At 40.8% G+C, this 17,082-nt stretch overlaps 1 protein-coding gene across 3 annotated transcripts in view; it reads left to right on the forward strand.

The window, feature by feature from the left end:
- Positions 1 to 17,082, forward strand: part of LOC137423036 (exocyst complex component 6B) — a 392,907-nt gene that overhangs the window by 86,574 nt on the left and 289,251 nt on the right. For all 3 annotated transcript variants that reach the window (XM_068109815.2, XM_068109816.2, XM_068109814.2), the window contains exons 10-12: positions 9,436 to 9,482; positions 13,550 to 13,670; positions 13,816 to 13,887. In XM_068109815.2, the coding sequence (XP_067965916.2) occupies positions 9,436 to 9,482; positions 13,550 to 13,670; positions 13,816 to 13,887 (240 nt within the window). The remainder of the gene's footprint in view (positions 1 to 9,435; positions 9,483 to 13,549; positions 13,671 to 13,815; positions 13,888 to 17,082) is intronic.

The raw sequence follows: 17,082 nt of genomic DNA on the forward strand, positions 1-17,082 counted from the left end.
CTGCAGATATCTCTTGTCTAATCTTAAAGGGAATATACAACGCAAACATTCCATGCACAAAAATGCTTGTGCTTGGCTCCCTTAATGCTCTAATACTTTCTGCTTTGCCCACATCCTTTCTTGCATACCACTTGACTTAACACATTATCAATATTTAAATGACTTGTGACAGAATACAAGATGAATATAACCTATTTAGACTATTCATAGATTGGTTATGAAAATTGCATTTTTGTAACTATATTTTGGCATGCTTGCCACGGGCTCAATTTGTGGCTCCATTACCAGGACCAACTTTGTCGTGGTCCTTTCCTTGTCCCCTCGTTTGGAAAGAACGTTGTCTAAATCCTCCCTACGTTTGTCTTTTTCCCTCCACATGCTGCTGGTCAAAAGCCAAATGCATTATCACAATTGGATGCAAGGTCCTTCTCAGGATCATTCACCCGTCTGCTCAGCTTTTCACTGTACGGGTTACCTGCACCGTAAGACCAACAGCCCCATTTGGTTTGACTTGATTCATGTAGAAAATACATCCGCTTTTCCTGTTTACTATTATATTATCAGTGCGGATGCAGCTGGTGTGTAGACTTGTGATGAACATCTTAAATTGATAAATCCTGAAGTGTGTAAGGTTAGGCCAGAGGTCTTCAATAGTGTTTTTATTGTTTATTATTTTAGTTAAGATTGTCGGATTTCAGAAAATTCAATTTGGCTCTCTAGCTCGATTATGACAATTTGACGGGGGAATATTGGAGGGTTCGAGTCATTGATGTGGTCATCTTCCAAATCATATACCATACCCTACATTTGCTTTCATAAGCGTTCAGCCTACCATTTTCTTAGAATTTTAGAAATGGTGAGGAAATTGTCATGTTGAAGTATTATTAATGACCCATTATTTGTATTCGCAACTTGCCCGTGCCCACATGGGATTCTAAATGTGGTGGGGATAGAGGCGGGAAAAATACAAATGGCATCTTCTGTCATCGAGCCGGCAAGCTGGGAGCAACAATTTACATTTATTGCCACGTCTGCTGCAATTTAAATGCACTAATGGCAGTGAGGTGCTCCATTTGAAACTGTTTGTTCGATATATGTAGCTTTTGATGCCTCGGGTTCGTAATAAAAATTTGTATTGGTGTCAAAGGCAGTGACCAATTGCAAATTAATATGAGGATGCTTTAATTTATTATTTTTAGTCTATAATCCTGTGATTAAGTATTTTTAAAATCACTCTTGCACAATTGCCTTGGAATATTAGATGTATTAATTTGTCTATTTTCCTGTAATCGAATTATTGATCAACTTTGTCCATGGAAATATATCATCTTTCTGCCCATTTTTCTCCTGATAGACTGCAAAGTCATTTCCTTTGGAGGTAAGCAGTTTTGTATTTTGAGATAGCCATCAGAAATCAAATTAATTGCAGGGAACATCTCACATGTTTGTCAAGCTTCATGTTGGCATTGCTTTCAACTAGGGCATTGCCCGTACGTGGGTGCCCGTTCCTTGCCAAAAAAAAAAAAAAACGCTACCCGTACGCTCTACCCCGCCCGTACGCCCGTAAACAAAAAAAACAACGCTCTTCGCTTCCGCCCTTCGCTCTGACTGAATTGGGAGAAATAATGCGCATAAGAAAGCGAATTACGAACCGTAATGGCGGTCAGCTCGTAACGCGCTCAGCTCCGCTCGCTCTCACATCGGCCACGCCTACGCAACAAAGCGTTCTGTGATTGGCTGCCGGAAATGAAGTCCTCACTGTCCGGAAGTTCGCAAATCGCAGTTACGATGAATCGTTTTAATTTAATCGCAGTTTGAATTCGTTTTAAAACATAGTTTAACGGCAACATAGTTTTCCAACGTGAAATAAATGAATACGCTGTCAAATGTGCCGTCCGAGGCAGAGTCTGATCGCCACGTTCGGCACACGTGATAGCTCGCTGCTCTCTGATTGGTTGAATCGTTTTTTGGACATAGCTCGGTAAGTACTTCTCCGATTAATTTAAAACCTTGAAAAGGCACATCCTCGGGTCCCCAGCAATATACCTGGCAAGTTTCAAGTATATCGGACCCGTGGTTGTCGAGAAACAGCGGTCACAGACAAACACACAGACACACAGACACACAGACACACAGACACACAGAGATTACTGGAATTATAGATAGATGTAAATGCTCTTTTCATTTATGCAGCTCAATGTTCACATTTGTAGAGCTGAAGACGCTTGCTTTACGTCCATTATTATCCACTGGGAGGACGTGTTGTCATCAAGTGTGGGTGCTTCAGTTTTCTAGAAGTTTTAACGGTGATGTTCTCACCACTATAATTACGTTCAGCCTGGATAAAATGTAATGCGATTGTTATTTAATGTTCGGTTTGCAAACTATTTCACTTTGTTGTTATTGTCAATGAATTTTTTTTAATTTTTCATTATAATAATTTTTTTGGACACTTCTAGCATTACACTCATTTAACTTCATTGCAATAGTGTTTCTCTTCTGGAGTTTTGACTTAAATTTACTATTTTATTCAGAGTTTTGACTTCAAATTACTATTATTAGGAGGTTTTACTTAAATTTACTATTATTCGGTGTTTCGACTTCAATTTGCTATTATTTGGAGTTTTGACTTCAAATTACTATTATTAAGAGTTTTGACTTCAATTTAGTATTATTTGGAATTTTGACTGCAATTTACTATTATGCGAAGTTTTGATTTCAAATTACTATAAGTAGGAGTTTTGGCTTCAAATGACTATTATAAGGAGTTTTCACTTAAAATTACTATTATTAAGAGTTTTGACTTCAATTCAGTATTATTTGGAATTTTGACTTCAATTTCTTTTCTTGTTGTTGTATACAACAACATGTGTTGTTGTATATGTGTATATGTGTTGTTGTTCGTGTTGGAGCTAGCACATTAAACACAAAAGCACATAAAATACAAAAAACATAAATGAGCACACAAAACAATAAAGGGAGGGGCAGACAAGATGGGGGGGGGGGGGAGAGGGAGGCACACAAGCACAACAGGGGAGAACAGGGACACCGGGAGATCTGTGGAAGGGGGAGGGGTGGGGGTGGGGGGATGGAAGGGGGTACACAGTATAAAACAAATTGCATGAGAGAGAGAGAGAGAGCAACAAATTGACACCACTAGGAATTTCAAAAATGAAGTCGGAGATTGAAAGAGGTGGATTTGGGGTGTATTAATGGGTGTCGAAAAGATCAAGGTTTTGGATAGGGGAAGATAGCAGATGGGGAGTGAACAGCTGTTTTAATGACCTGGAGGGAGGAGTGGGATTGAAGAGAGGGTGGGAGTTTGTTCCAGATGCAGGAAAAAAGATGAATGAAGGAGTGAAGGTGAGCAGAGAGTCTTGATTTTGGCAGTTTCACCAGAAGAGGGTTGCTCGCAGTTCTTGTGCGTCCTGCAGGAATATTTGGGAGACACAGCACATACAGAGCTGGGGAGCTAGGCCAGAGAGGAGTCGGTAGAAGACAGAAATACCACCAACCTGCCTGCGGTGAGAGTGAAAGGCCCTCAGAATCAGCTTCATTGCGGGAGATACCAATGATCCTGAAAGCTTTGGTTTCTACAGCGTGAAGCTGAGCTAGGTATGAGGCAGGAGCACCAGCCCAGAAGGGAGAGCAGTATTCCATGAAGCTGTGGATGAAAGCTTTGTATGTGGTGAGGAGCTCAGAGGTGCCAAGGAAGGACTTAGCACGACGAAGGATGGCCATTTGGCAACTGGCTTTGGAGGCCAGATTGGAAATGTGGTTCTCCCAGGAAATATCATGACTGATAGTGAGGCCCAAAAGCTGGAGTGACAGAACTTCTTTAAGAGGATTGTTGAGAAAGCAGATGGGATTGGTTTCCAGATGGTCTTTTCGCAGTTGCAGAGTGAGAGTGTGAGATTTGTCAGGATTGAAAGACATGTTCCACTTTTTTGACCAGTTTGTAATTTTGTCCAGGTCTGCAGAGTGAAGAGGCTGCTGCCCGCCAATCTGAAGGTTGAGATATGGAGTGGCAGATAGTAGAGTCATCAGCAAAGAGATAGAGAGGATTTTCCAAAGATTTGGAATGATCATTGATGAAGACCATAAAAAGGCACAGGGCCCAGAACACTGCTTTGAGGAATTCCAGCCTGAACAGGAAGGGGAGATTTGAGAATTCCATTCAGGGCCACACGTTGACTGCAACCGGATAGGAAGTCGGCAAGCCATGCGTGGAGATTTCCATGGATACCATCGGAGGAGGGTTTGGTTGAGCAGGGCAGGGTGCCAGACCGTATCGAAGGCACGAGATATGTCAAGGGGGACAGCTCTGATTTCCTGTTTGACATTGAAAACCTCCATCCATTGTTGAGACAGCAGATACAGCATGTCCAGAGTAGAATGACCTGGTCTGAATCCAAATTGATGATCAGAGATCAAGCCATTGGAGAAGAGGAAGGATTTAATATCAGAAGCGATGATTGATGCCCTGACCTTGCTGATGATTGGGAGCAGGCTGATTAGTCTGTAGTTGCAAGGATCTCTTTTTGCACCTTTTTATGTAATGTGGTAATGTTGGCTGATTTCCAAGCATATGACAGATGACCTTGAGCAAAATAGGGGGAGAAGAGAAGGATATTTTTCGTTTTAAAAGAGCGAGAACGATTTATTATTCGGGGTTTTGACTTCAATTTACTATAAGTAGGAGTTTTGACTCCAGATCTCAAATTCCCCAACGGTGCAGAGGTGGCATCATCCAGGTTCTGATTCCAGGATCCAGGTTTTGAATCAGCACCCACAAAGTAGGGGACGCCATCAAAAAAGACACTGAATTTGACAGTCCGAGTATTTATTTTTTAGGTTTTCAGGGATTTTTAGGTTTTCAGCCTGACACCTAAACTATTTCTTCACCTATTCTGTATCCGTTTCCTCTTATACACTGCATCAAAATAACATTTGTATTGTAATAAACCATTGTGTATGTATTGCATTCAATTGTTTGAAAATGGGCAGCTTCTTTCATTAAAACTAGAGCAAAGTCGATGGCAAGCCATCGCAAATCCCCATGCTTCCCACCTAAACAAAGTTGAAAGATGGCAAAAGGTTCCATCACGAATCATCAACATGAAATTTTGAGTGAATTTCTTTTCCCCGTTTTGACCCCTGTGACCTTAAGTCCCCACCCCTTGGGGCATGAACCGGGGATCAAATACAAAAAATCGTTACAAATTTCATGTGTCCCCCAATGATGATTGCATATTCAAAGTTTCATTTTAAAATGTGCCTGTGATTGCATTATTTTTTTGTATTTGACCTTGTGATCCCACCTCCAGGGCCTTCAGGGCCTCGAGGGGCGAGAGGGGGTATGATCCTGCTCTCGCACCTTCTTGCCTCGTGGTGATCATAACTACCAAGTTTGATGAATTTCTGCATAACAGTTTAGGAGGAGATAGCATGACGGACAGACGGAGCTGATTCCAATATCCCCCACGTTTTTTTTTATTATTATTGTTTTTTCTAAAAGCGTGGGGTTAACGACACGCAGCATGTGGAAACTATGATAGCCACAATCATTTCCCAATGAAATATGAAAAGAGCAAGGTTTCGCTCACCAACATCGTGATCACAATGGAAGGTTCAATAATCGCAGTATCAGTGGCAACACCACTAGGGGGCATGGTGCCTCCATATTCGCTACTGAAAAACAATGCAGGAGCATTAATGCTCAACAAGAAGCCAAATATATACATAGCTAAAATGAATAAGCTAAAATAAAATAAGCTAAAATTAACACCAGTAAAACAAGGTAAAATATTAGCCTCTACAGGGAGATGTATAGTTTTGCTATATTCCTGTCCTTCCACAACACAACTCAACATTAATTTTAACTTTGTGCAAAGATAATGGTCTTCATTTGAAAAGATTTACATTAAATGGTTCGAGGTATGAATTTTTTTGATTGCAATATGCATACCAATTTTGTTGTAAACTCTCTGGAACATTTTCTGTTGGTACAGTACTACATTGGGTTGTTCATTTTTCATGCACAAAAAAGCCAAGAAGTACTTAAAGTTCAACAGAAGGTACTTGTTCCATTACGTGAAATCAACCTGCCAAAGCTAAGACTTTTCTCTTGTGTAGGAAATCGATGTATCTGTTGCTTGGGTTGCGCATTCACGTTGCACCAATCCTGTAAAACGCCATTTTTGCCTCCACCACCGAAAGTGAATGGAGGATATGTTTTCACCTGTCTGTCTACCTGTCTGTCTATCTGTTTAGCTGTGAACAAGATATCTCAAAAAAGTTTTGGACGTATTTAGACAAAATTTGGGAGAGAGGCTTCGTGGAAGAGAAAAACGATATATAGCATGATATTTCAAAAAGTCGTAGATGGTTCATGACAACGTGGTGGATGAGTTGGTTTGGTGATGAGAACAAGCGAATTAGATTCTGGTTCAGGTCCGGATTCAGATCTGGCCTATCGGTGGGATACAAATCGTAAACTGTTCAGCCTGGCGGAGGTATTCGCTCTGCCGAGCACTTTAACGTTCCCACTTTGTTCCCACTTTTCTAGTTCCCACTTTGTTAATGGACTTTCCTCAGAACTTGGCCTTCATTAATAAAGGTGATGTGGATTAAGCAAGTCTATCGAACATTAAGCAGTCACTTTCTGATATGAAGGTAATTCATCCATCCATCCATCCATTCACTCCATCATTAATTTGTGTTTAGCAAATGGTTATTTTTTTGCATCATTGCGAAGAGCGCTGCTGTGCCACTAATGCAATGCTCCCTGTAGGTTAGTGCAGGATTATAGAATTTGGCCAGGGTGCCGGAGTTAACTTTCCCCATTATTTGCGAAAGACACCGTTTGTATCGTTAATGTCCACCAAAGACCAGTGCTGGCAGACAAGCTCTCCAAGTCGACTTCCTTTGCATGGACAGCACACACATTGAGGCCTTGCCCCGCCTGCGAAACACCAGGGTGACAGTTTTTAGCTGGGTCCAGATTTTAACCCGGCAAGGCAGCTCTAAGGTAAGTGTGCATACCTCCAGACTATCCTGCCAGCTCCATTAAGCTATTACATTGGGTTAGCAGTACCAAAGACTGGCATAGAAAAACCTATTGTTCACATTTAATAGTAAAAATTATTCAGCATTTTAAAGATTTTTTTTTTAAAGTACTAATTTGCAATTACCATGTATTTTCTGTTGATAGAGTGCACATGTGACATGGCAAATGGCCTCTTGTACTACATCCAAGTTCCTTCTAACATTTAGAACGAGGCAAGATGAAATCGGGCCCGATTGTTTGAAGGGAGGCGACTGTTATGTTCATATTAAGCATGTACCATTTATGATGAACACAAAAGGAGTAGATAGAAATTTATGGGATAAAAGTGGAAAAGAAAATTGATTATTGTTATGAACAAAAAGTATTTGATTAAACGTTGGTGGCCTGTATTATATATTTAGTTTTGCCTTCATGGAAGTTTGTCTTCTTCAAGTAGGACGAGCTTGGGAAATTAGCAACGGGCTAAAAACTCATATGCACATTTTCATGTCAACTCGCTTTGTCATCCATCGTGAAGGTGAACGGAGACGCACTTTCAGATGAGGTCCATGTAATGTAAGACACTGCGGTCGTGATCGGTTGTGGGTTTCTGGATCATATATGGACTCTTGATTATCAGAGGAAATGACATCCCGTATTGATACCCCTGTGGAGTTTTACAATTCAAAATAGAAAACATGTCATTGGTGTACTAAAGCCCTCGATGTACCTGCTCACATCTATGGATAACCATCTGCAGGAAATATTCATGCAAAGGCTTCTTGGTGACATTACCATGGAACAGGTTCCAAGCTGATGATCTCGAAGTGATCAAACAGCTGCTCTCCATGGATGTTGTCTTTGTTAACATGATAATGTATTTACCTCATATTTGCGCTCCTCCCGCACCCCCTCTCTTTTAGCCCTCCCCCGTGTTGTCTGCACTTTGTGATGGTTTGTTGGTGAGAGCAACAAGATAATTTCATTGTAAAGGTGGCTGCAGGAGCTTCCTTTGAGCAGAGACAGCCCACATATATTGTAAGACATTTATTTGCCTCATTTAGTTAAAAGTTTTGCTTTGATGAACACAAAAGTACTTATTTCAAAATATATATGCTGGACCCTTATTAAAAGAATCATGAATTAAATTTTCAGTTAAAATTAGTCATTAATTTTATCATCAGCCGAGTAGCCCTTCTTAAGGAAAACTGATGTTAAACAATATACTTAGCCCTCGACTGTTCTTCTCAATTAGCAAATTCAAATTTAACAGATTTATTGTGACAAATGGAGATTGGTCGTGGTTCGGATTCAGCCTGTAGCTGCTTGGCCGCATCATTTTCTGGGGGGCGCGGCTGTGCCGCTGATGCAATGCCCCATTTACAGTCAGATGGTATAGTCATTTTGCTGACCTGGGAAGGATGACAAGCGGATTCAACCCACCTGGTGTTAATTCAATGGAATGGCAGGGGCTCAAACTTGGGACCCTAACATCTCAAGCCAGCCACCTTAACCGTTAAGCCAACACCAGGCTTGCTCGTGGATTAACCCACTTTTTTATTGTTTTCAAATCCACAGCTTTGAGGTTCACACCATGCAGTGTTTGCTCAACAGCGCTCAACATTAACTGTTTTTCCAGCCTGTTCATGGGATAGGTAGATTTTAGATTTTACCTGTCCCATCAACCATTGCACCTGTCCAACTATTCGTACTGTGAGCATTTGTGGCAATACCATTATTTTCCTTTTAAGTTTTCGCCAACGTACGAGGGTGGTCGTGTCTAAAAAGATCTTCCTAGCCGCTACTAATCACTGCGGCTTAACACGAAAAAGAAAAACTACGTTCGAGGTCAAGATAGGTTAGGATTATGAAACTTCCAGGTGGTTAAATGAACCTGTGCTCCGGACAGAGTTACTGGGGTTTGCACTTGTCCGACTGACAAAATTGCTTGCCTCGGACAATCAGAAAACCATTGATGTCGAGCCTTGTTACAAGAGTGGTGCAAAGGTTTTTAAATATTTGCATCACTATCATATGTGAACCCATATTAGCTGAATATAAGAATCCATTTGCTGAACTATTTCGTGTTTGTCATACCAACCATCCATTTCCATCCGGTGTTCAATGAATTCATACTGTTTTGGTCATGTGGCCTGCATGCTAGTTTGTTGGACATGCTTGACATGCTTGACATGCTTTGCGGCAAGTTTTCTGCATCCTTGCATCATGGAAGAATATCTTTATAAATATGGCCAAAAGTTAGAATCCATAAATACAGTGTGTATTGTGGGTTTGATTGATTCAACATGTTGATATTACATCTGCAACTTTTGATCTCTTTCTGTGTATGATTATTGTGCTAATGATGAAAGCTTTGTTGTTCACAGCATGAAACTCTGGAAGGATACAAGAAATATTTCAACCAAATTGTCGGGTAAGGTTATTATTTATTAATGGCGTGATTAGAAGTGATATCTGTTGCCAAATGATCCTGCAGTGTTGATTAGTCATGATATTTCTTGTTCTATATTGAACCAAATTTTAAAGGAGGTTAATAAATACCACTAAGCAGGAATATGGAATTTTTACATCTGACACCAAAGGTGGACAGAGCAAATTTTTTAACCCCTGTCTGTTTGTTTGTCTGTGAGCAGGATATCTCAAAGTTTTGAATGGATTTGGGTGAAACGTAGTGTCCTGACAGATTGGGTGTCTGCCAATGTCGAATGAATTAGATTTTCGTTAAGATCAGGATCCGGATACGATAGTTTTTAAATGTTTTTTTTTTTTAAAGTGATTCTTCATCATCGAGAGGTCGGGCCAAAAACGATATAGAGCACAAAATTGCAAAAGGTTATGCACTGATTTGGATGAAACTTGGTGGAGAGGTTGTGTGTGTGATCAGGACGAATTGTTTCAATTTTCGTGAAGATCCGGACAAAAAGTTGACAGATTATGACAAAACGTGGTGGATGAGTTGGATAGGTGACAATGACGAGCTGATTAGATTTTGGTTAAAATCCGGATGCAGATCCGGCCCATCGGTGGGATACAACAACAACAACAACAACAACAACAACAACAACAGGCATTTTAAGTCCATTTTCCCTGCTAGAGCGAGGGTTAGCCTTGCGGTCCCCATGACAATCTTCTCCATTTTGCCCTATTTTCTGCATCTCTCCTTGTTAACCCCCTTGCCCGCTTTTCTTCTTCCACCATCTTCAGCCAAGTCTTTCTCGGTCTTCCCTGTCCTCTACTTCCTTCTACATTCATTTCCATCACTCTTCTCATCCAGTCACTTTCATCCTTCCTCAACACATGACCAAACCATCTCAACCTGTTTCTCTTCACAGCATCCATCACAGGCTCTATTCTCATCATCTTTCGCAATTCATCATTTGTCTTCCTCTCTCTCAACGATACTCCACACATCCACCCAACCATTCGCATTTCCACCCTTTCCAGCCATCCTTGCTGCTCTACATTCATTACCCATGTCTCGCTCCCATAAATCATAACACTTCTCACACATGCAGTATACACCTTTCCCTTCAGCTTCAACGACACTCCCCTCCTCGTCAGCAGGCCACTCAGTTCCCGAAACTTCTTCCATGCACATCTCACTCTCGCAACCGTTGCTGTGTCTGATCCACCTTCTCCATTCAGCAAGCCTCTGAGGTAGCAAAATGATTTCACACCTTCCAGCTTCACGCCGTCTCCAAGATCCAACTCAACATTTCCTCCATCTGCAGCTCCCTCTGTGCACACCTTACACTTGAATGTAGCTGCCACACTGGTTAATGACCCTCTCAGACCACTACATTTTTGATGAACCCACTCAGCGCACATTGTACATTGAATGGAGTTCACTCCGACACCCTTCCTGCACGCAGCACATGGCCACTTCCCAGTACTTTCCACCTCACCACATGCTTTACCACTTGCCATCACCTTCGTCTTTCTGATATTCACCTTCAGACCTTTTGTCTCCATACATTCCTTCCACTTGTTCATCTTCTCCTTCAGTCCATCCATACTTTCTGCAATCAACACCAGACCATCTGCATACAACGACTCCCATGGCAAACCCTCCTTTATGTTCTGAGCCAGCACCTCTATCACAGCTACAAATACGAGTGGACTTTGTACCGACCCCTGATGCACTCCCACCTTCACCTCAAACTCACCACTGTTCCCGTCCTTCGTCCTTACAGCTGTGCGTGCTCTCTCTTATATTGCCATCATTACTCTGATCAACCATTCCTCCACTCCTAACTTCATCAATGCCCATGCCAATACTTCGTGTGGAACCCTATCGAGTGCTTTCTCCAGATCAAAAAACCCAAGAAACACCTTCTTCCCCCTCTCCATGTACTTCTCCTGCAACTGCCTTACAATAAAAGCCACGTCTGTCGTGCCTCTTCCTGGCATAAATCCAAACTGCATTTAGTCGATCTTTACTTTCTTCCTTATCCTCCTCTCCAACACCCTTTCCAATATCTTCATCTCATGCTCCAATAACTATCGCTCGATACGAGCCACAGTCCAGAGGGTCACCTTTCCCCTTGTATAGAGGGACAAGGGTACTCAGTTCCCAATCCCCTGCAATGCGGCCTTCTTTCACCACCAGATTGCAGATCTCTGTCATTCTCTTCACATCCCAACTTCCTGCTGCCTTCAACATATCTCCCACAACTCCCGTCGGCCCTCCTGCTTTTCTACTCTTCATTGCTTTTATCGCTTCCTCAACTTCCTTCTCAGTTATCTTCTCTGCCGGTCCTAAAACTGGGTTGCTCTCTATGTTGCCATCCCATTCATTCTCTGTATTCAACAGCATTTCCATATATCTTTTCCATCTTCCTTTAATTCCATCTGCGTCCACAACGATTTGTCCCTCTTCATCCTTCAAGCAACTCACCCCCATCACATCACACCTCTCTTTCGCTATCTGCTTTGCAATCCTGAATACCGCTCTCTAACCCTCTTCCGAATCCAAGCGTTCTCTGAACATTTTCCTACATGCCTCCTCCTGCGCCTTTGCTACCTCTTTCTTTGCAGCCTTCTTGGCTGCCTTCTAACTTTCATGCTCTGCCTTTTCTGCCCCGTACCCTTCATATTGGATACAAAACGTAAACCGTTCAGCCTGGCGGAGGTATAAACGCTCTACCGTGTGCCTTTGTAGTTTGTGCTGGCCTGTGTAAGGAAATGCTTTTCATCCCTCAGGCCAAATTGGGCTAAGGGGTATTGTCGTCCGGGCGTCCATCAACTTTTGGTTTCTGTCAATTTCAAGGAGAACGGCTTGTCTGATTAAATCCATTTTTGCAGTGTGTGTTGGGGTTGAGTGGAGGAAGGTTCCTTTCGAAAATGGGCGCGCTGCGATTTTCAATATGGCCGCCACGGCAGCCATCTTGAAATTTGTTTCCGTCAATTTCGAGCAGAATGGCTTGTCCGATTAAATTCATTTTTGCAGTGTGTGTTGGGGTTGAGTAGAGGAAGGTTCCTTTCGAAAATGGGTACGCTGCGATTTTCAATATGGCCGCCACGGCAGCCCTCTTGAAATTGGTTTCCACTATGCATGGGCTGAGGGGTTACGCCCACTTTGCTGTGCTATTTTTGAGTAAAGTTATCTTTGAAACCCTGTAAATCGCGGTCAAGTTTTGTATTAAATGGATCCAACCTTCATGCAAAACCAGATCTTTGCTGTAGTTGCCCAACATGTGAAGCAAAAAGTGTGGTTTAGGTCTTGGTTCACTCTGTCTGTCTGTCTGTCTGTCTTTAGACGTCGGTCTTTGATCGAGGAACTACTTTATTTCAATTGAATGTTGGATGTTGAACGATCCAGTTGAATGACCACAGATCGGAATACAAACTTGCAGTTTAGCAGTGCTTCGGCTCTGAATTTTGCAACTTGTATTGAATCTTATCCTGATCGTGCATACACAGAGGAGTGAGATTATATTTTTTTACTCTGTCTGCCTGTCTGGCGATCAAACCAAATTGAAAATCATTCCAAACAGGAAATTTGGTTTTTAAGGACATCACAAAGGACACAAACAGGCACGAATAACTAATTTAACATGTTAAATAAGGTGGTGTAAGAGACGGTGCTGCAACGGCGGTAAACTTCAGAAAAGTCTTTTTTCCCTACAACCTTTAGAATGTTTATTTTATTTCAATTGAATTATTTACTTGAACACTGTAGAACACAAATCACCTTTTTGTCATTTCCAAAAACCGAGTTTATGAGTACTAGGACAAAATATTACACCATTTTACCCATCTCAACCAATGAAATTGTCCGCACACACTCAGCATTGGGGAATATCGAGATTCAGACAAAAACTGCAGCTTGTGGGAAATACTGTATAGATGGTGCTCCGAAATGCAAAGCAAGAGTTTAAAAGACCCTTCCAATGTCCTTTTTCTCAAGACTGCACAGGGTGGGGTGTTTTATATTTTGTTTATAAATCTCTCGTTTTCTAATTTTTTGTTTTTGTTTAGATTCTTTGTAGTGGAAGACCACATTTTGCATACAACCCAAGGGTTGGTGAACCATGCCTACATGGAGGAACTTTGGGCTATGGCTCTTTCCAAGATCATCGCTGTGCTCCGCACGCACTCTGTGGGTATTTGGCATTGACCCTGTCCCTCGCTCATTTGATGTCTGCGAATGGCGTCCGTCTTTCTTCTTTGTCATTTTTTTATTTTGTGTTTTGATTTATTTTTTTTGCAGTCAAAGAAAATATTTTTCTTGCTTTCTTTTTCAGTCATACAGCACTGACCCAAATCTCGTTTTGGATCTGAAAAATCTCATCGTTATTTTTGCTGACACATTGCAGGTAAGACACATTCTTGAAAGGTTTACATGTGGGAATACTGAAAATTATATTTCTGAGAATGCTGATTGGTTTTCATTTCAAAGTGCTTTTAATCAAAACTGTTTTTGTGTAACATTTATATAATTAATCCAAAAAAGGATTTAATCATTTTTTACTTTTCTGGTTTTTTGGACTTAAGTGTGTTAAATTGATCCTTCCACCGAAGTGGTTAATCATCAAATTATGCTATTGAAATGCAAATGAGGTCAAGCACATTTTCTTTTGCTGGATTTATTTATTTATTTATTATTCGGTTTTCAGTGAGAGGTTCCCACTGGAAGCCTATTGTTCTTGTAAGGATTATTATTCTCACACATTTTGTGGGGACGATTCCAAGAAAACCGTTAGAGCTCGCTCTACGAAACTTTAACTCATTATCGATACCAATGTAACTTAGTGCATCATGAATTTTGTTCTTGCAATCCTGACTTGCATTGGCTGCCATTGTCTATGACGACATAAACTGTAAACATCTTCTTCTCCAGAACCGCTGAATGGATCATCGCAAAATTTACAAATGTGATTGCCTAGCCATGGGGATAAAAGTTTACGAAAAAAATATATCATCGGTCACAAGGTTTGGTGGCCATATTGGATTTTGAAATATAACTTTAAAAAACCCACTTCTCCGAAACTGCTTATCTGATCGATATGAAACTTGAAACGCATGTTTACATTCTGATGGGGGGGAAATATTTGCAAACTATCATGTCATCAGTCATGTGGTTTGGCTGCCATCTTGAATTTAAACAAAACATTAAATAATCTTTTCGGAGTACCTCTTAACGGATCAATGCAAAATGTCATCCATATGATCAACAACTGATGTAGGAAAAATATTTGTAAACTATGACATCATTAGTCACGTGATATGGCAGCCATCGTGGATTTAAGGAAAACCTTTAAACATCTTTTTCTTCAGAACTGTTGAAGGGATCAATCCGAAACTTCATACGTATGATTGACTACACATGAGGATTTTTTTTGCAAACTATGACATCATCAGTCACATGGTATGGTGGACATCTTTGATTTAAGGAAAAAAATTGAAAATCCATATCTCCAGAACTGATCCAAACCAATATTTGCAGATATGATTGACTACCCATGAGGAAAATTTATTGAGAATGATGACGTCATCAGTTACGTGGTATGGTGGTTATTTGCCTGGAAGCCTATAATCACTGCTCCCAGTTCTAGTTGTCTTTATTATTTTATCATATTGGTACCCTTCCATTGATGGTGCTTTGCATCTTTTAAGGGCTTCTTTTCATGATTTGTATAAACTGCTTTTTTGTCTTGATAATTCTAATCAAGATCACTGATGTTGATAAGAGAGGCATTTAAAATGTTCCAGGAACAAAGTTACTCATGATACTCCAAGATATGCTAACTTTTTTTTACTTTGTAATATGCACACTGCCCTCCATATTCATGAGGGTTATGTTCCTGGAAAATCTCACAAAGGCAGAGTTCGCGAATTTGGATACCTTGGTTAAATGGGAAAAGGAGGTTAGGTTCCTGGGCCAGACGAACATAGTTGGGAAATGGTGAATGTTTAACTCTAAGGACCAGGAGATTTTGAGTTTTCCCTGACTAGTTGGGAGAAGGGAGGGCAGAATAGGGGGGAGGGGATTCTTAGCCCCCCTCCGGTTCTCGGCTTGTCTCATGTGCATACATGGTCATGTATTGAACACGATGGTGTCATTAATTTGTTCATCATGTTAATTTTTCTAACTATTACCGAATTGGTTATGCAATATGCTGTTTTATGCATTTTTAAGAGAAATCTATAATTCTGGTCATTTCATACATGAGATGACATGAAAAGTGTACAAAAAAAAAAAAAAAAAAAAAAAAAGTTGGGAGATTTTTTTTTATACATCGTACACTTTTCATGTCATTCATTCAGATGACATGAAAAGTGTACGATGTATAAAAAAAATTCTCCAGCTGTAAATTAATGATGTTCAACTATAATTTTGGCTGTAACATGTTTCATATTTGCATAAATTATTTGCATAATCAAATAATATAGCATTTCCATGAATCAAGATTTCTGAATGTATTGATGGTCTTTACATCAGCAATACCGTAGTGCATGTAACACTTGTCTATGTCTGTGTCCTACATACACAAATGCAATAATTGCAGTTTTAGTAGGAATTGTGACCATTAATTGTCATTTGACACCTGAACGGTAAGTCTGGATTGGCCATATTTTGTATCAAAACGTGTGCAAGACTCTAGGGGAAAACGGTGCCATGACCACCCCACCCTTCCCTCGCTCCCACAAATTGGCCTGACAGGGCGTCTCATCTCATCTCAGCTATTGTCACGTAGTTTTCAACAAGCATGGGTTGGCTGCCATGGAAACACTACTTGTGGAAACACATGTTGTCAAAGGGTTAATTATGACAGCAATAGGCAGAAACACGTTCACAGTTTAGTCGCTCCTTCCCTTGAGCCTTGGTGCCGCAGTGGCACTGGGCTGTTGAAGCCTTGTTGTTGTTTTTTTGAAGAGATCCATCTGTGGTTTGAGGGAGTGCATCATGACTTGCCGTTTCACCCATTTGGACACACACACCACAACAAAGGACTGTTACTTAGACAATACAGGGGCTGGGCAGGGGGTTACCCTGTGTCCTACACCAAGACGTAAGCAAAATTTGGTGGCGATTGGATCAGCCATGTTTTTTTTCTGTGATTTTTCAGATGTACATGCATACACACATGCACACACAAATATGGATAATTGCCTAATTTAACATAGTAGGATACTAACTTCAAGGCGAAAGTATTTCGCATGATCATTTTATCTGTCAACTCGTTTAGCCATCTCATCAATTAATATTAACAGGTACCTTAATCTTAGTTGATGTTGAGATGACATGAAAAGTTCATGTTGAGATGACATACTCAGTTCATGTTGAGATGACATACCCAGTTCATGTTGCGATGACATACTCAGTTCATGTTGAGATGACATACTCAGTAATGACTATTTTTACAGACTTGGTGTTGCTAATTTTCTCTTTCTGCATTGAATACTATTTGGACTAACATGGTGGGCTAGAGGTATGCGCACAAGCCTGGGTTTGAATCCCGACCGAGCTATAAATTGTCATCTTGGTGTTTCACACTCAGGGTGGTGGT

Source organism: Myxine glutinosa, chromosome 3, assembly GCF_964187855.1.
Source record: "Myxine glutinosa chromosome 3, kmMyxGlut1.1, whole genome shotgun sequence".
In the NCBI taxonomy this organism is placed as follows: domain Eukaryota; kingdom Metazoa; phylum Chordata; class Myxini; order Myxiniformes; family Myxinidae; genus Myxine; species Myxine glutinosa.